The 20324-nt window shown below is 37.0% G+C and overlaps 2 protein-coding genes and 1 long non-coding RNA gene across 5 annotated transcripts in view; 1 reads left to right on the top strand and 2 right to left on the bottom strand.

Moving 5' to 3' along the window:
* Positions 1–20324, bottom strand: part of LOC127806930 (toMV susceptible protein tm-2-like) — an 83695-nt gene that overhangs the window by 48175 nt on the left and 15196 nt on the right. The window lies entirely within an intron of this gene.
* On the bottom strand, positions 5436–11759 carry LOC127806931 (toMV resistance protein Tm-2(2)-like). Of its 3 annotated transcripts, XM_052344547.1 has the most exons (6): positions 8958–11759; positions 8753–8795; positions 8474–8595; positions 6680–6934; positions 6206–6237; positions 5436–5856 (listed from the first exon to the last, which is right to left on the bottom strand). In XM_052344547.1, exons 1-2 carry the CDS (start codon positions 11551–11553, stop codon positions 8779–8781), a joined length of 2613 nt encoding a protein of 870 aa, XP_052200507.1. In that variant the 5' UTR covers positions 11554–11759; the 3' UTR covers positions 5436–5856; positions 6206–6237; positions 6680–6934; positions 8474–8595; positions 8753–8778. The 3 variants fall into 3 exon arrangements, with proteins under 3 accessions (XP_052200507.1, XP_052200506.1, XP_052200508.1); XM_052344546.1 differs by lacking the exon at positions 6680–6934; XM_052344548.1 differs by lacking the exons at positions 6206–6237; positions 6680–6934.
* Positions 18069–19941, top strand: LOC127806934 (uncharacterized). The gene is made up of 3 exons (XR_008024535.1): positions 18069–18283; positions 18812–18913; positions 19755–19941. It is a non-coding gene; the product is annotated as an uncharacterized LOC127806934 (long non-coding RNA).

The following is a 20324-nucleotide window of genomic DNA, read 5'->3' as shown; positions in this document are numbered from 1 at the left end:
AAGCAGCAATGCCAATTCGTACTCCCTACGGCCACAAATGCGCGTGATCAATGATATCAACGTGTATTTATGCATTTTATAGTCATGTCATGTATGCAGTCTACGTGATGGATACATATCAAGACATGTCAATATGAAAACATTTTCGAGGAACATAAACCAAGCATTTTCCATAAACTAACTTTAATTGGGGAGTACCATTTACCTTCTAAAGCTTATCGGGCTACCTCGATATCCATGCCTTGCCTCGTGCATCGCCTCGATTTGCGTGCCAATCTCAAAATTTGACAAGTCACTTCAACTTATTCCTCAAAGCATCCTAATCATCATAATTATTTAAATAAACATTCAAACTTATTTTTCCATAATTTCTGGCATTTTCTATAATTTTCTCTTTATTTCTTCCTATTTTTCCTCAATAATTCCAAATTAAATATTTCTAAAATATTTTCTCAAATATTTCACTATGAAAATTTATAAAATAATATTCTTGAATTTTTGAAATTTTCTAAGAAATTTTACTTACCTTGAGTTAGCTTCTTCAGCTTTCTCGGTATGCGTGCCATATTTTCAAAACGCGTGCTTGAATTGATTTCTCTCCCAAAATCTTTGAAATATTAAGAAATATCCAAATCCTATTGTTTGAGATTTTTCTAGAATTTTTTTTCTAATTTTTCCTATTTTTCTTCCTTTTCTTTCTTTTTTCTTTTTTTCTTTTTTCTTTTCCCTTCACTTCATCTTCTTCCTCCCACCTCCCCTGCGCATAGCAACATGCCATCTTTCTCATTTCTTCTTTTTCTTCTTTTTTTTTTGTTTTTTCCCTTTTTTTTTTTCCTTCTTCTCCTTCCTTCCTTCTTCCTCTGTTTCTTCCTCTTCCTTACAGTGACGCACCAGTCATGCAGCCGCCACAACTTGGCCCTCCTCCGGCTGCTATTCGACCCTTCGACGGTCGCCTCGAGGTTGCCGAACCCTGCAGCCGCCACCCCTGCTGCTCCTCTACTCGCCACCTACTCCGCTTCACTCCGCCATGGCCGCCCAGCTGCTGGAAGCTTGAGGCCATGGCTACTGCCAGCTGTTGCGGCCCATTCTGGCCGCCTTCGGCCACCTTCACGGCTGCCTTTGGCCACCATCATCGACTCCCACTCTCTCTCGCATTTCTCGGCCTTCCCCAAGCTCCCTACCCTTGCTCTCTCTCTCGACCATTTCTCTCTCTCGCTTGCCCTTTGCTGCTTCCCTCAATCTCTCAACTCCTATTTATAGCCAATTCACCATCGTCTCACATTTGCTTGCCCATACCTTCTTTGCGTGAAAATCTCTCCAATCTTTTGCAGGGTATGGGGTGAAGTTGCAGGATATGGCGTGAAGATGAGAGACATGGCTGCCACCACCCACACACACGTGTATATGAATATGTATATATATATAATTATATATTGTATTATCAAAATTAAAAAAATATATATTTAAATCTCATTTTTAACTCTAATTTTATTAGAATAATTCTCTAATTGCAATAATATCCTCAAACACTGAATTAATTTCTATTACGATACCGAAAACACAAAATTAATAACTTGAAGCTTAGTTAAAAAGGACGATTTCGTCCAAGTATTCTTACCGGGCTATCGTTTCATCTAGAAACTACTGAAGAGTTGCTCATTACATAAAACCGAAGCCCCCCTAGGGTTCCGTTGATTTTTCGGAAGTCCCCTACGACAATTCGATTTTACAGCCTAAATGGCAGCTATATTTTAGCTATACTGAAAACTGTTCCCAATCCGATTTCTTTCGATACCATAAATCCTAACTCGGAATGCTTGTCGAGACCATATAATTTTCTTTAGATAATTTCACTCCGAGGCATTCCCTGCAGTCGATTCGGTACTTATAATTGCTATCAAGATAATTTTTTGATATTCAAAACTCATCGAAATTATGTGACAACTTTATACGAACATGAGGTATTACATTAAAGGTCAATGAGACTTGGAAACTAGTTCCAAGACCTGATAAGAAAAAGTTAATTAAATGTAAATGGTTGTTTAAGCTTAAAGAATGGATGTCTCCATCTAATCCTCTAAGATTTAAGGCAAGACTTGAAGGTAAAGGTTTTTCACAAAGAGAAGAAATAAACTACACTAAAATCTTTTCACCAGTAGTTAAATTCAAAACCATACGTATGATGCTTGTTGTTGTAGTGCAATTTGACTTAGAACTTGAACAAATGGATGTCAAAACTGCATTTTTACATGGAGACACATAGATGAGATAATTTACATGGAACAACCTGCTAGGTACATTGATAAAAATCATCCTGATCATGTCTGCTTACTAAAAAAATCATTGTATGGATTAAAACAATCCCCTAGACAATGGTATAAAAAGTTTGATAATTTTGCTGCTGAGATTGGTTTTAATCGAAGTAAATATGATAGTTGCTTTTACTACATACTATCAGATGTCCCTGTTTATCTCTTACTGTATGTTGATGATATCTTGATTATTAGCAAGTCCAAGTTAAAGATCTATAAGTTAAAGTCACTGTTAAACACTAACTTTGACATGAAAGACTTAGGACCAGTTAAGAAAATCTTAGGGATGATAGTAGAAAGAGATAGAAGTAAAAGAAAACTAAAAATACACCAGCATGACTACCTTCTTAAAACAGTTCAAAATATGGTATGGCTGAATGTAAAACTATCAGTGTTCCCTTAGCATGACACTTTATATTGTCTAAAATTCAGTGTCCATCATCTGAATCAAAATCTCTCAAAATGAAAAATATACCATATGCAAATGTAATAGGGATCATAATGTATTCCATGATAAGCACTAGGCCAGACCTAGCATATTCAATATCCCTACTAAGTAGGTTTATGTCCAATCCAGGAAAAATTCACTGGGAAGCTTTAAAATATGTATTAAAATACATTAATGGTTCATTACATATTAGCTTAAACTTTGAAAAAAGAAATGACACTCTTGACCTAGTAGGATATGTAGATTCAGATTTTGCAGGAGATAAGGACTCCCGTAAGTCCATCACAGCATATTTCTTCACATTGGGTGGCAACTGCTTTAGCTGGAAGTCCCAGTTGCAGCCTTTGGTTGCTCTGTCTTCCACTGAAGCTGAGTATGTGGCGGTCACTGATGCATTCAAGGAAGCTATCTGGCCTCAAGGTCTCTTGAGGGAAATCAATCTTCTACAAGGTAAGGTTAATGTATTTTCTAATAGCCAGAGTGCAATTCATTTATGTAAGAATCCTATTTATCATGAAAGAACTAAACATATTGATGTGAAGTTTCATGTTGTGAGAAATTTGGTAAGTAATGGAACTATTGTAATTCTCAAAGTACCTATAGAGGATAATCCAGCTGATATTGGGACAAAGGTAGTAACTGCAGCTAAGTTCAAGCACTGCTTGGGCTTACTACATGTAGAAGTTGGTTAATCCAAACCAACCAGAGCAATGAAGGTAAGGATAGGAGTTTGCTGCACTTATTGGTGTTTGTTCCCTTGTATCGTTGATGCTTCAAGGTGGAGATTGTTGGCAATGAAGCACCCAACGACACCATTTCTCACTTAAGGACCCGGGCAGGAGGGTCAGCTGCAACTAGTGCCACGTGGCAGTGGAGGGCAGCTTCGCAACCGCCATGGCATCCTTCATCTCGATCGTGCTCCTTGTCTCGTTCTTGTGCAATCTGAACCGTCGATGCTGCTTTTTATCTGGTGCAATCCGAGCCTTTCAAATGCATCGTGTAACCCCTATTTATTTAGTGTGCATCGGGATGTGTAATGCGACAGATACGAGAGAGAGAGAGAGAGAGAGAGAGAGTGTGTGTGTGTGTGTGTGTGTGTGTGTGTGTGTGTGGTGTCGCTAGGGCTTGAGGGGTCTTTCTTATTCTTAATTCAGACTCTCTTCGGCTCCTTCTAGTCTTCTCTCTGGTTCAAAATAGGGTAAGCCTCTGATCTATTTCTTGTTATGATTTTGAGGCGTTTTTGATAGAGAACTTGTCTCTGTAAATACGAGTGATTGTGAGGCTTGTATTCAGTGTGTTTCTAAACCCTATTTTTAACTTCGATAGTGCAGCGAGCTCTCCGTTAACGGAACTCAATGTGGACGTAACCCTTTCGGGTGAACCACGGTAAATCATCGTGTTGATTCTGCTTTCCATTTTTATTCGGATTTGTTCATGGTGTATGTGGGTTTCCGATTTTCGACTCTGTTGTATGTTAGAAAATGTTTATTTCAGTGATTCAAACTGTGTATGATTGGGTTGCTTTCTGTTTGTGCAACACAACCTTTGTCATGTTTATTTCTTATTTATTTGTGTAAACTGAACTCTAGAGGTTCCAATTATTATATATACATGTATATTACTTATCTGATGCCCTCTCTAGATTTGTAGTATAGTGTGTTTTACTATAGACCTTTATGGAAAAAGTCCACCTTTTCTAATGATATAGTTGTATCTCACTTTTTGTGTGAAAATTTTACAGACTTAATCGAGCTTACAAGGCTACTGCCCTCAAATCTCTCTATATAAAAATATAAATCAAAATTGTTCTAATTAATTCTAACCCATAAGTCATTTGTGATTTAGCTTTTGGTTTATGTCGGATTCAATGGAAAGAAGTTGCTGACAATAATATTTGTTGGCCTTGGTGACAATAATGCATGTTTTGTATTTTACCTTTCAATTTTAGTAAAATGCTTGGTCTTGGGTTGGAAGTATTGTAATGGTTGCAAAAATAATTTTTGAGATAGCGAAGAATCCAACAGTCAGGTATTGCAATCAATCAAATAAAATCTAAGAAAAACAATTTTGATTGAGAATTAAAAGAAACAAAAATTCAAAAAAAAAACAAATTGAAGCGGTTTGACAACGGTTGAAAATTCAAAGCAATGAAAGGCTTTAAAAGGAATAGGAAGTGCTTCGAAGATTTGAAGCAATGTCGATATCATTCTTTTGATTCGTTAGCTGTTCAAGAATAGGAAGCGATGATTGACGACAATGCTGGTGCCGTTCTTTTGGATTGTCGGTGATTTAAGAATGGGAAGCAATTTACGACGGCACCAATGTCAGGATCGTTCTCTATTACACTTACAAAAATCAATGTCACATTCCTGTATCTATGCACTTACAAAAATCAATGCCATTTTATTGTGTCCAAAAATAAATAAACGAATAAATTAATAAACTTTAGTTCGTATTCACCAAACTATACGAAAATACCATATTGTTGTATTCCACAACCAATTGAAATCCATATTTAACCGGCAAAGCAAGAATTTAATGACCTCAGAATTATTAGCCAATGTTTGCATGTTGAAGAAAAACAAATTCAAAACTTGGCCTTGAACCATCAAGCCTCACCACCAATACACATTTATCTTGCCAAACCATATGCATAAACCAAGGGGAACAAACAGTAAACCAAAATCTGATGACAGTAAATAACAGGCATAATTAAGTCCATATACACATTTGTCTTGCCAAGCCAAAGAACATAAACCAAGGGGAACAAACACCATCACAAATAATAGGTACCTGAACATGTAGTGCATCAGCAAAAATGAAACTGACATGTTCATATGCAACAAACAGTAAAGAAATTGATAAAGCTACATAAAGCTACCAGCTGAATTATAAGGAAAGCTAGCGTTTACATAGCTTCAACTTGTAGGTTCCAACTCATTTTGGATATGTCTTCTGCAAAACATGACTACAGAAAATCAAGAAGACAGCCACACAGACCCAGAAATTCAAGGCTTCAGATCTGCACTCGACAATTGGGAAGCAGGTCAATGCAGTTCCTTTTATATATTTCTGCAAGTACTTGAGTGAAAACACCTGCAAGAGAATTATTGATTTAGAATGAGCGTTCAGAAGTGAAAACACCTGCTTTTTAGACAGTCCACCACTAGGAATCAGGTATGAGATCCCAGATATTCACATCTTAGTGGACTAATGCATCAATGTTGACAGCCCATATAAGCAGGGTGCACCCAAAAACAGAACAATCTACAGATTTGTGTGGATTACAAACAAGAGTACATACAGGACAAGTTGCCAATCAAGTGGAGCATCACTCAAACACAGATAGTGCTCAAAATCAAGTAAGGAGAATTTTCCATCAACTGTAATAGGAAAACCTTAATAAACTGAAGTTGAAATGAGGTAGAAGGCAAGGAGTTCTCACCGAATTCTCAAGCTTGTGTTGAGAAATACTCCCTGCAAAAACCATGTTACATCAACGCATTAAATAAAGAACAGCAAATGAACATAAAATATAATAACGAACTAGTAACATTGACAACAGGCCATTAAATTTAGATTAACTCTTCAAAAGGCCACAGAAAAATTTGGCATCATACTAAGTATCATCTAAAAATATCATTTGATTCATACAACTAAGTCCTGACAGTTTATACAGGTAAGTGTAAATTACACCCTTTCCATCTGTTTAACCCACCCGCGCAGTCAATATCAAGAAAACCCATCAATTTTCCATCACATATAGCTCACTCGAAGAAGTTAATTAAGAGGCTGTTTGGCTTAGCGGTTTGACCGCGTATAAGCCATTTATGCAACGGATCCGCTGCGCTGCGTTTGTGCTTAAGTGTTTGGCTTAGAATTTTAGCTTATACGCTTTGCCACTTAAATGCTGCCATACCAGCGTTTAGTAAAAGCTGGTGCCCCCCGCTTTGCCAAAAAACGCTACACAGTTGACCAATGAAAATACTATTCTGCCCTCATCTTCTCCCATCATCTTCCCTGTTTGCTCTCTTCTCCATCTTCCCTTTGCTTCTGGCGATTACTGCTGCCGTCGTCCAGCTGGGCTGCCGCCATCGCCGTAGTCCAGATCCGCCATCGGCCACTGTTCTTCTTGCTGTTCTTCTCCTTTTCTTCTCGCTGTTGCTGTGCAGCGCTGTTGTTATATGTATTATATGTTATATGTATATATATATAACACAAAATAATATATATTATTATTATATACAACATATATAATATATAATAATCTTGTATTAATATATTTTTAATAATCATGTGTAATTTATTAACATTTAATAATAAAAATTTACATCATGTCTATTTTAATTTTTTTGTCAAATTTTAATAACTTATCAGTTATTTCAAACCAAACACATAAATATTAATTGATAGCTTAAAAACACATTTATCCAAACATATTATCAACTTAAATATTATCTAGCTTTTAACTTGAAAGCTAAATAACTTAAAAGGTATAAAAAAAATGGGTAAGCCAAACAGCCTCTAATTCGGATATTAACTATAAAGTCCCTAAATTCAGATATCAAAGCAGTCGTGGACGGACACATAGACGAAGGCGAAGAACGACAGAAAAACGGAACCTCTTTTGACGATGTGATATGCTTCCTCGGTCGCCATCTTAGCCACTACAACCTGGAAGATTTAAAGAGAAAGAAAACCAAAGGTGAAGAAAGAACTGATATTTGATGATGATGAATCGATGATGGCAACGGAGAAGCAGGAAAGAGGAATTTTACAGTGCCGATCTTTCAAGAAGCCGTCGACGGTGAGATTTGAGGAAGGGATTGCCCATGTCCACTATCAAGTCTACCTTCGGACTTGTGAGAGATCCTCTGAATCCGGTCCTCGGCATCTCCTCTCTCTCTCAATCACAGCTCGTTCCAGCGGGCGAGAACGAGAGAGTACGCCGGAGACAAAGAAGGCTTGGGCATCCGAGTAGGTGAGAGGGAGAGAGAGAGAAAGAAGACGGGCGGGCATTCAAAATTTTTTGGTGGAGAGAATGAGAGCGAGAATGAGAAAGAAGGCTTGACAGGGGTAGATATGTAATTGGGGTTTGGGGTAAATGTGTAATTTTGATATGAATTGTCAACAAAGTTGTCAAGGCAATTGTTCACGTAGCATTATCCGGAAGGTAAAGTAAGCGGCTGCCAATGCGGTGTTTACTATTAAATGTTGTCTTAAAGTTATAAAATATCAATGCTATAGGTATAAGGTTAAGACTTTTATTTGGTTAATTAAAAAAATTAACTTTCAGTTTATCTTTAATTTTCGATTATATCAATTATGCATTAAACTTTCCTCCTTTACTTTCAATTTTAGATTATCATTTACATCTTATTGTTAACTGTGTTGAGTCCTAAAGCGATAGCAAATTCTTCTATCACACTCATTAACAATAATTATGTTATAGCAAGTTTCAAAAATTTATGAGCAATTCAAGACTTTCTTTAAACGCTATGAAGAATTGAGGAGAAGAGCATTACAATCAATATTTTGTATTTTTTTTTTAATTATTATGGATACAAGACTTTAGTCCTACTGATTGATTATTGATGAGTTCGAAGAAATCAGTATACGTAAATTTATTGAATATCCATCAAACCTACTGATAAATTCAGACAACATCTAAAGGTAATACAACAACCAAGATACCAAATCACAAAGCATATACCATTTTCCTTCTCATGAGAAGCAATCAGCCGAAAGACATTATGTCGCAAGATTACATTGAGGAGCAAGCAGTCTGAAGATCAAGAGCCCGTGTATTTATTATCCTTTAGTTGGTGCTTTCACCTGTGAGAGGTCACAAATTCAATCAAATTATGGCATTATCACCACATGTGAAGCCCATCATCCATGATATATGAATGTACTTAGGGGAATATTTATCCTAAGTTATTTTCTTGAAAGCATAATTGAAAGAGTAAAAGAATTGGGTAAGGACTCAAACCTTCCAAAATGAAGTCACGGATCTGACTACCACGTCTCGTAGGCTGATGGAATTTACATGTATGTAACAAAGCCAGCCCCATATTTTGCGAGAAAAATGCATAATTTCCAAGTACATGAAACAAATTAAAACAGTGAATCAATGAATTGGACAGACATATCCAAAATCAAAAGAATACAAATGAAACACAACAAATGTTACTAACCTCTCATGTTTGGGTCAATCGTGATTATTTTTCCGATTCTATCTGGAACTCTCATTCTTGGTATGCACTTAGTGAGGGTAAGGTCCTTGAGTTCAGGCATTGCTCCTTCCTCAGCTACAAACTCCTTTAGACTCTTTGCAGCAATTTTCAATACTTTGAGTTGAGGAAAGCTGTCAGCTTCTCCAGAGCATACCATCTTCTCCCCAAGGTATGAATCCCTTTCAAGCATAAGGAACTTAAGTTTAGGTAGTTTCTTCAAAGTCACCATTGGGTCCATTTCCAGGTTAGTTACATAAAGGACAAGCTCTGTGAGGCATGTTGGCAGTTTATCATGTCGTGTAAAATCCACTATGCCGCTGCCGCTTATGAATAACTTACGAAGGCTTACATATCTAGACAGATCCAAGGCAGATTTCATATCGTCTGGCGAAAATATAAGCAATTCTTCTAGCTTCTGTAACAGGGAGTTTGCACTTGACAATACCCCAATGAAATGCTTAGTTATAAAATAGATTTCCAGTCTTCTCAAACTATCAAGTTTGTGCAACCAATTGGCCTCAAAAACATTGACAGGCAATCCAAAGAGGGTCTGCAGGTTTGGTAAAGAAACTTCAAATGGATGGAACCTATGGCAATCCAAGTGGAACCCACGGACTGAAGAAGCGCTACAGTGAGGAGGTAATCGAATATGTCTTAGTTGCTTCATTTTCCAGATGACCTTAGGGAGGATGACTTCGAGAAAATTTAGATCCAAGGTCAGCAAATTTTTCAAATTGCATATGGCGTAAGGAAGCTCTATAACATACTCCCCTCCCAATTGAAGGTGATAGAGGTGTTTTAACTTCACAATTTCATTCATAGGAGCCCTCAGCCCACTTGAGTACGTTAAAATTAGCACTTGAAGAGATTTGAAGTTTCTAAGACGAAGCTTAACTTCCCAGAAACCTTTCGTTGTAGAATCATCGAAACATAACAAAGCCCGCAGCTTTGGAGTTTGAAGATTTGAAGAAACGTAGTTGCTCGCATCACTTTGAAAAGAGGTAGTGACTCTGCGTGGTGCAAGGGAATATGCACTAGTGGCTACATTATCGAGTGTGTTAAGAAAGTTCGTCTCCCTAGCCTTGCTAATGCAAAGGTCGTGCAAGATATCATGAATACGACAAAGTTTAACTGTTCCGTCCAACCTCCTCTTGACAACTTGAATTAGGTTTCTACCAACTAATTGATTTAGGTAATCTTGCCCCACATCCTCAACTGCCCTTATTCCACTGCCATGTATAAATCCTTCAGCTGCCCATAAATTGATTAGTCTGAATGTGAAAATTTCGTGATCCTCCGGAAATAGACCAAAATATAAAAAACATGGTTTCAACATTGAAGGTAAATCCTTGTAGCTCAAAGCAAATATCTTTCGACATTGGTCTTCATCTTTACCGATACTCTCTAGTACCCTTTTCCATGCTTGTATGCTTCTCTCTCTTGATAACAACACGCCTGCTATAACTACTATAGCAAGCGGCACACCGCCACATTTCCTTAGTATTTTCTCACCAATGTTTTCCAATTGTGAGGGATCACCATCTTCATCATTGTCTTGTGGGGCAGCCAAAACCACTTTGAAGAAGAGTTCTCTACTCTTTTCTTCGTCTAAGGGTTGCAATTCATGTAAAAAAATTTGCCCACCAATTCGTACACATATATCTTTGGATCGGGAAGTGATTATTATTCTACTGCCATTCATGGAATTAACAGGAATGCCATGTTTTAAAGCATACCATGGTTCAATCTGCCATATATCGTCAATTACTATCACATACCTTTTTAGGCTTAAACGGCGAAACAAATTACCCTCCAAGTCCTGTTTCCGCTCCTCGTTGGTCAGGCCAACTTGCTTTGCTATATTATGTAAAAGTTCATTTGGGTTTGGTCGTCGAGAGACATAAATCCAAGCTGAATATACAAAACTTGGTCGAACAGAATTATATACCTTTCTGGCCAGTGTTGTCTTGCCTATACCGGCCATGCCTATAATTGAGATCACACGATGCTCTAAATCTTGATCCGACACTTCGGCCGCTAATTCCTCAATGTGTTCGTCCATACCAACAACATTTACTTCTTCAGTGTGAGCAAAAGTTCTTCTTGGATCCCATTCCTCTCTTCCAGCAGGGCCACTTGCATCTGGGACATCTGGGACTTGATAAGCCTGTCTCCTGCGATTGATATCCACCGCCCTTCGTTTTATTTTTTCAATCTCCACTGCAAAGTCACGAACAGTTTTGGCTTTCAAAAACCAACCAAGACGCCCCTTCCAGCCATTCCTTCTAGGTGGTGATAGCTTAGGGAAGTACTCTTCCATGATATCCTCCAAATCATAAGCAAGATCGCAAGTGCTTCTGATGAAGTCAGCCAATCCTCCTATTTCTGACTCTACTGCGTCAGATTTTTCCAAGAAAGTTTTAATAGACCTCATCTCATCTCCAATCCAATTAATGTTTTCTTCCAACTCAGACAAGCGAGAGCCTTCTTTTGCTATTAGATTACCTGCTATATCAGCAAGTTTTTTGACAACTCCTGAAATAAGCGTTTCTGCCATGTTAGATTTCCCGACAGGAACAACCTTCAATCCCGGAATTTTTAACTTCCAAGAAGATGGCTGCCTTCATCATTGGCAGACGAATAATGAAAGTGCAGTAGTAGAAATAAGGAGAACAACTTCCAAGAAGCCGACCAGCAAGTTCCCGGAATTTTTAACAAAGACGAGAAGAGAAAACCAAGACTTCATTTTTATCAAGTCAATCCCGGACAGCTGCCAATGGCATATGCCATTAAGATGCTATCAAGATGCCATCTAGATCTAGGCCCTGAATTTTGCCATAAAGGCAACATCGCAACTGATGCCTTGCGTAGGAGTTTGCGGGTTGTAAAGTTGGAATTAAAGTTAAAAAAAATTAAGAGTGTATTTGATACTATTTAGTTAAAAAAATATTTTTTAATTTATATAAAAAATAAAAATTATCTTTCCGCTAGATAATTTTTTTTATAAAAAAGAAATTAAATGATACTTTAATAGTTATATTATGAAATTTAATTTCATAAAAAATATAATATTTTAAACAACAAATATGAAATTTAATTTTTTAGATGAAATATTTTTTTTTATGTATTTTTCATATTATCAAACACACCTTAAACTAACTCTAAATATCGGACGTAGATTTAGTAAAGATTGAGATCAAGATTTAGTAGGTTAATCAATTATGTTATCTTTGAAGTAAATTATATAATTGTAACTGAAAATATTTTTCTAATCTAGTTAAAAGATATATTAATATCTTTTATTAACAAAAAAAATAGCATTTATGACATCATACATGTCAAATGATAGATGGCTATACAAACCAGTAAAATATGCATTGTACAAAGTGAAAATAATGAGTCTACAAATTGGGATACAAACAGATATATAAGCAATAAGTAAAATATTGCATTGTATATAAAGGAAAGTAAAAAATGATAAAGCAAATTGGGACATAAAGGGAAATGACTAATGATTGAGGGTATATAAAGGTAATTGTAATAGGGTCGTGGCTAAAAAAATTAGGAAAATTCTGTAACTTTTTTTATTTTCTATAACATTCTACGTTTGCTCTTCGCACCCACACTCAATTACTCTTTGCAATTTTTTTTTTTCAAAATATCCTTCCACACACAATCATCTCACACACAGACATTCCATAAGAATTTTTTCTCTCAAACCCTAACAATCTAATCAAAGAAGGCAAAATCAAATTTTTCACAAAAGACCACAAATCGAAGAATAGATGGCAAAATCGAAGAATAGAATGGAAGAAGGCAAAATTAAATGAGTGGCCATGGTGAGACCCACATGAAAAAGACGACAGTGAATGGAAGGCAAAGGGTCGCCAGCATAATGGTTGCAGGCGACTCGAACGTACTTTCACTGGCCACGACAAACGGGATTGCCTATCACATCGAAGAACAATGCTCCTTAATGCACTCGAATCCCAGGGTTTGAGTATCTTGCAATCCACTTAATACTAAAAAATCAGTTTGAACATTAATTCCGAACCCCTGAGATTCGGTTGCTTTGGATTTTTGTTTAAAAGATGCCCTATTATATGATATTTCACTGTCAATTTATTTTATTTCAAAGTGTAGCAATGGAATTCAAAGGAAAGAATCATTTTGTAATTTTTTTAAAATTAAAATAGAAGCACATAGGAATTAATTTACTAGAATTAAAAGAAATTCTTCTGGATCTTAGATGAGGGATCAGAGGCCTTGTGTCAGCCATTAGAGATTACAAAACTTATATGACTATTTACTGTTGCTAGATTGCATCAGAATTAAATATTGCCCAATCAACATAAAATAAAAAAATATACAAATATATAATAAATGTTACAAGATATATATTACAAGAAACACAACTTCATTTCATTTTAGACAAATCATGAATCTATAATATTACTAAAAAAAATTAATATTGAACGAGAAAAAAAGCACAAACTCACAAAAAACTCTTGAGAGTTCGGGAGAATGCATTTTTCTCAAATATTAGAGTTCGGGAGAATGTAATTCTCCCAAATCTTGGGGTTCGTGAAAATGTTCTTTTGCTGAACCTTAGATGGGAGAATGCATTTTTCTTGAACTTTAGAGTTCGAGAGAAAGATTCTCTAAAACTCTAAGAGGAGAAAACAAAATTACTCTCGAACTCTGGAGTTGGGGAGGTTTGCTTTCTCCCAAATTTTGAAATTAGGGAAGTATTGAATCTTTTGATTTTTGATATAAGATGGTTGCATATTTAGAAGAGTAAAAATAAGTGTTGTTTTTAGGTTATTTTTGTCATATTCAATTTTAATAGAAAGTGATTGTGAAGAGTAAAACACGTTGCTGCAAATAAAATTTTCCTTTCAATTGAATATATTTCAAATATATTAAAAGTGACTATTAAGAGTAAATTAGATGACAACAAATAGAATTTCTCTCAGTAAATGTAATGTTGAATGGGATAGGAAGAAAATGTAAGCACAAATCAATTCCACAACAGTTGTGTGATAAAACAATTATAAAAGAATTATGTTCAGGTGCAGCCCACCACTAGAATACAAGTCTGTCACGCTAGCTATTGCAAAAATTCACTACATTGCATGTCACAAGCTGTTTTAAGGGCTCAAACCATAATTGCTGCTGCCACTACCAATAGGTTGTAAACAATTTCCAGTCCATAAACATTAGAGTGTATTAAAATGCATTGCCCTTGCCCGAGACCTGCTTGCTTAATTAGGAACATTAAGAATATTTTCTCTAATAAGACTTTTTTTTCAGCTTTTGTTATGTTAAATAAATATTTTCAAGAACATAAATATTTCGGAATGATATGTTAGGTAAATGCCTGTAATGTATGTGGAAATGGCAAACAGGTCGGGCCGGGCCGGCCTGACCCGCCACCAAATGGCCCACCGGCCGGGCCAAATCGGCCCGCTTAAAAACGGGCCAGCAGATTGCTGGCCCTAGCCCGGCCCGCCACGGGCCCGCGGGCCAAACGGGCCCGTCCAATTTTTTTTTTTTTTATACCATATTTGGTCATTTAGCCCACTTTGAAGAAAAACAACTTGCTCAAAAAGTCATTTCTGGAGGCCAAATTACAAATAAGAAAAAAAAAATAATTAAAAATTATGCCTCTAATCTTCATCCTCTTCATCAACAACAACATTTGAGTCTTGTTTAGAAAGTCTTATATCATCAATGCTTGACTCCTCCCCTCCTCATCATCTATAATAAAAAATTACATATGTTAATTATTTATCATATAAGAGAAATGTTTAATATTATGTTAAATCCTAGATATTAGAAAGTTTAAAAAAAATTACCTCCAAAACCATGTAACCAACTCCGTGTGCACAAGAGAGCTTGAACTGTTTCATCATACAAACGACTTCTATACTTGTTCAAAATATGAGATCCAATGCTAAAACCGGACTCCGATGCTACGGTTGTTATCGGAATACTCAATATATCACAAGCCATCTTTGCAATAATTTTCCCTCTATTAGCTCGCTTTTTCCAATATGCCAAGACATCAAATGCTCCCGATATTGGAATCCTTGGTCTTCCAAATAAAGATCAAGTTGGGATTTTCCGGCATCGTTAGAAACTTGGCAATCAAATGCTTCAAAATCCTATCAAATAATCAAAAAAATAGTCAACCAAATATTTATATCAATTATATATGAACAAGTGTTTTAAAAAAATATAGACTTACATCATATATATTTTTTGACTTCTTTGCTTGTTCACCTCCAATGAAAATTTGTGATCCACTAACATTTGAGGAAGACATTGAACTTGAACTTGATAAACCATTGTTAACATATTCACCATAAAGCCTATACAAAGCCGTCTTCACCCTTTCCAACTTCTCTTCATAGTTATAAGGATTGAGCTTTGAATAAGTGTACCTCAAAAAGTTAAACTTCTTGGTTGGATCAAGAATTGCCCCAAATGCAATAACCACTCTATAATCACTCCAATACTTATCAAATTTTTCTTTCATCATTGCACTCATACTTGCAATCAACTCATCATCATTTTCCAAGTTGGATGTCAAGAGACACTCTATCCTCCAAATTTCCCCAAAATACAAATTAGATGTAGGGTAAGAGGATCCAGAAATCAAATTAGTGATAGTATAAAATGGCTTCAAGAATTCACAAATTATCTCCTCTCTTGTCCACTCATCACTTGATGGACACCACCTATAATTTTTATCACATAAGCTTAAACTATGAAATGCACGACGATACTTGAGTGCACTCTCAAGCATTATGTAGGTGGAGTTCCATCTACTGACAACATCCGGTCTCAACCCAATTCCTGTATCAATTCCACCAACTTGCTCAATACATTGATAAAATTGTCTCATCCTAGCTTCTGAACCCCTCACATAATGAACACTTTGTCTTATTTTATGCAATGCCTCACTAGCTACCTTCAAACCATCTTGAACAATAAGGTTTAGTACATGAGCACAACATCTAATGTGAAAGAACTCTCCATTAAGCAACAAAGTATTCGACAAATTTAAATGTTCTTTCAATATATTTTGCATGTTGTCATTTGAAGTGGCATTGTCCAAAGTGAGGGGAAAAAAAATTTTCTCCAATCCCCAATCTTTTAAAAATTCTAACACCTTCAATGATAATTCATGTCCACTATGTGGTGGCTTCATATGAGCAAATGACAATATCTTACTATTTAACTTCCAATTGCCATCAACATAATGAACAGTAAGAGAAATAAATCCATGATTAGTGCATGCAGTCCAAACATCAGAAGTCAAACAAACTCTACCAGGAATTTGGGCCAATTGTTGTTTTAACTTCTCTTTCTCTATTTCATATGTTCTCAAGACATCCGCTTTAGCAATATTTCTACAAATGAACTTACAATGTTCATTCAGAAACTTTTGGTAATTTCTAAACCCTTTCCACTCAACCATATTAAAGGGAGCACCATGTGAAATAATCATCTGAGCAATAAGTTCACGATTTACTTTAGGGTCAAATTTTTTTCTCTTCAACTTTCCTTCATAATCAATAAGCATATCTCCCGCATCATTATACTTAGAAATCATCATACATTTAGGAATATGACGACTTAAATGAGAGGTTCCTGATTTAGATGGACATGAATATTCTTTACCACACCCCTTGCATTTACACCTTGGTTTGCCATCACTACCAACACCAATTTTCACAAAATGGTTCCACATATCAGAGGTTAAAATCTTAGACTTTTTTTATTGTGATTGTGAGATGAATTCCTCATTAACATTACTAGGGATTTCTCTCGAAATTTGATCATCACCATCCATTCTAAATTTCTAACAAAAGAATCCTCACTGTAAATAATTAAAATAATTCATTTTAAATAATTAACACAAAACTTTAGGTAGGCAAATAATTAACAAAAAAAAAACTTAACTTACCTTTCTTTAGCTAGGCAATAGAGGCAGACAGCGTGAGCGAGGCAGTGAGCAAGAGAGGGCGAGGGGCGCTGTAACACCCGAGAATAATTTTGAGGATAAAAATGATATTTGATAAAGGGCATAATTGGAATTTTGGGAAAAATAGGACTATAGGGCACACTAACACAGCTTTGGACGACCGAATTTATCAGAGGGAGTACCTCGGACCCTAGATAGCCAAGGAAAATGGTATAGTATCAACGAGCAATTAAAATTATGATTTTTAGTGATGAGAGAAATGAGATCGGAAATAGTTTTCGGTACAGCAAAAATACAGCTGCCAATTAGGTCGTATTACCGAATTGCTGTAAACGACATCCAAAAAGTCAATGGAGAGTGTCAAGGACTAGTATTCGATGTATAGAACAACCCTTAAGAGGTTTCGGGTTGAATCGAGTGGATTTGAGGTCAAATAAATCAGTCGGGCCTAAGTGTAATTTTTTAAAAATGCCCAAGGGAGGTCAAAACGATAAATTTTTGAAAATTTCAAGGGAGAAATGAGAAGTTCTAATCTTGTGGGTCTTAGTGTTATAGTTGGATAATTAAGGGGCTTGAGAATAAGGGCCAAAATGTAAAAGAAAATTCAAAGGGGGCCAAATCGCAATTTTTGAAAATCTGCCAAAGCATGGCAGATTTGGCCGAGATTTTGGCCTGATTTTCCGGCGATTTGGGCAGCCTAGGGTCGTCAGGGAGTGGCCTAGGGTGGTCTAGGAAGCGTGGGGAAGAAGCCTTGGCCGGAAATCGGCCACGTGGGGGTCGAATTTGGCTATAAATAGCCAAGGGTTTCGGCCGAAAATGAAGCATCAAATTGCTCGGTTTTGAGAGCAAATCGAGGGAAACCAATAAGGGGCTTTTGATCCTTGAGGGAAGGGGATCATTTCTGGAGATTTTGGGAATTTTTGGGGTAGTATAGAGGGTGTTTTCGCATATATATACATTCGGCCGTATATATATATATATATATATATACATTTTGCAATTGGGTTGTAGAGTGATCGATCGAGCGATCTAATAAGGGGCTTTTGTTCGCAAGGTGATGGGTAACTGATCTAGAAAGTTTCGTGCCAATCGGAGTTCAAATCGAGGGTCAATTTGATTCGCCGGAGTTCGGTGGCGGGATAGCTTCGGCCGACTGTTTTTGGCCAAATCGGAAGGCTTCCGGTGGTCTTTTCCGAGCAAGATTGGTACCATTGGGATCGAATAAGGGAGAGGAACAGCCTGGTGTCGTCGCTTCAATTTTTCGGTGTGCCGTCGCCGGAGAAGATGACCGGAGGTATTTTTATGTTTTTTTAAATACTGAAAATATAAAATTAAAGGAATTAAAATTCTGGAAAAATATCCAGAAATTCAAGAAAGATGAATAGTTTAATTTGGTGAATTTTTATCTTGGAAATTTCTTGGGGAAATAATTATTTTTGATTTTTGAAAGGAAATGTAAATAGAAAATAAATAGGAGGAATTTTTAGGAAATTCTGAAAAAAATTCCAGAAGTATAAGGAATTTATTTTATTAGTTTTGGTGATTTTTCTTGAAGTATATTCGAAGTAAATCGATGAGAAATAAATTTTCTCAAGGAAAAGTAATTATGGAAATTTGAGAAAATAGGAGAAAAATCTGGAAAATTTCCAGAAAATTCCAGAGGTTTATAAATATTATTTTATGAATTATTATGTAAAAATATTTGATAAAATAGTTGTGTAGGTATTTATTTTGGATTATTAGAGAAGAAAATGGGAGAAAAATAGGAAAATTGTGAGAAAATTAAGGAAAATTATAATTGTTGGATAAATGTGATGATTAGGGTGCCTTGAGGGTTGAGACGAAGTGACTCGTGCGAAGATCGAAGAAGGCACGCAAATCGAGGCAGGCACGCAAATCGAGGCGTACCGAAATATCGCCAAATGTGAGTGTTCGCCTCCAACTTTGTTTTGACTTGTGAGTGGTTTTACCCGAAAAGATTTTAAGCGACATGTGAATGGTTTACTGGGAATATTCATCCCTATGGCTTGGTTTATTATGGTTGTCCAAACAATTATTTACACATGCATTGAATTTCGTACGGTAAAGTGCATACATTGAGATGTTGATTTTATGCATGTTATGATTTTTCGGCGTTGGCTTGTTTTGTGTCGTCCATGTGGGACGTGGGTTGGTAACTTGTGACGTAGCCCAGAGTGACAGCACTCGGGATGCGTACCTAGGATTAATGCTAGGTGACCCACTTGGGACGGGGCTGAGACGGACTTCACCCTACGGGACCCAAGTGGCAGGGCTGAGAGTGGACACCACCCCGGTTGTTGGCTCAAGTGGCGGGGCTGCGAGTTGACACCACCCCAGGTTCCTTTGAGCAATAGCATTAATGCCGAGGTGACGTCGATTCCGAGGATAGTGCTGGTGTGACACTCTTGGGGCTAGGGTTGCGTTGGGTTTTGGAATGCTTTTGAGTTGGAGCGTAAAGCCTAACAATGACAATGGGGTGATTCCCGGGTTCATATGTCGAGATTGTCCCTCTTAAGCAGGATTGTTTTGCCAATGGGCCGAAGTGGTTGTGTCGCCTTTAGAGAGATTGTATTTTCCCCGGTTAGGGTTAAGTGCTATGTGGGATTCTCTTAGGCTGGTGCATGTCGGGATTTATCGATTTTGTATATGATTTTTCATATCTGCATGAAAACGTTTTTGAACTCTCACTTAGATGATTCAGCATCTAATTTGGACTATGTCCCTGGAATATTCAAACGTTCCAGGTGAAAGCGGTGGCGCCAAGGGAAAGAATATCATCGAGATGTAGCGGCTATGTTTAGTTTTCGTAGGTTTTGTCCATGATTACGATGTTCAGAGGTTATGTAATATTTTGATATTTTCATGTGAAACATCGATTTGGTTATTGTAAAGGAATTGTCGGTCATATATCATTGAGGTTTCGATCTTGCTTCTGCTGATGTAATTGTTGATACCTGTCTTAGTTTATTTATTATTAAATTTTGATATGCTAAGAAGGTACGATCGGGATTGACGGGAAATGATTATGACGAATGTATATGTATTGAGAGACTTATGTTGTGTGTTCGATGTTGAAAAAAAAAAATATTCCCGAAATCTCGAGTTAACGCTCGTTGTGGGAAAATGGGGCGTTACAGGCGCGGGCGACTGAGGGGCGAGGGCGGCGAGCGAGGGCGAGAGCGAGAGCGAGAGGCGCGGGCCAGGGGCTCGGGCGTGGGCGCGGGTAAGGGCGAGGGCGAGGGCGAGGGCGAGGGCGAGACAAAGGGCGAGCGCGGGCGAGACAGAGGGCGAGCGAGGGGCGAGGGCGAGAGGGG

The sequence above is a fragment of the Diospyros lotus genome, chromosome 7, assembly GCF_014633365.1.
Source record: "Diospyros lotus cultivar Yz01 chromosome 7, ASM1463336v1, whole genome shotgun sequence".
NCBI classification, from domain to species: Eukaryota; Viridiplantae; Streptophyta; class Magnoliopsida; order Ericales; family Ebenaceae; genus Diospyros; species Diospyros lotus.
This window is presented reverse-complemented; position numbering and strand designations above follow the sequence as displayed.

Excerpts from the sequence above, each read along its gene's own strand:
- LOC127806931 (XM_052344547.1), bottom strand. The coding sequence starts at position 11,553 with ATGGCAGAAACGCTTATTTCAGGAGTTGTCAAAAAACTTGCTGATATA.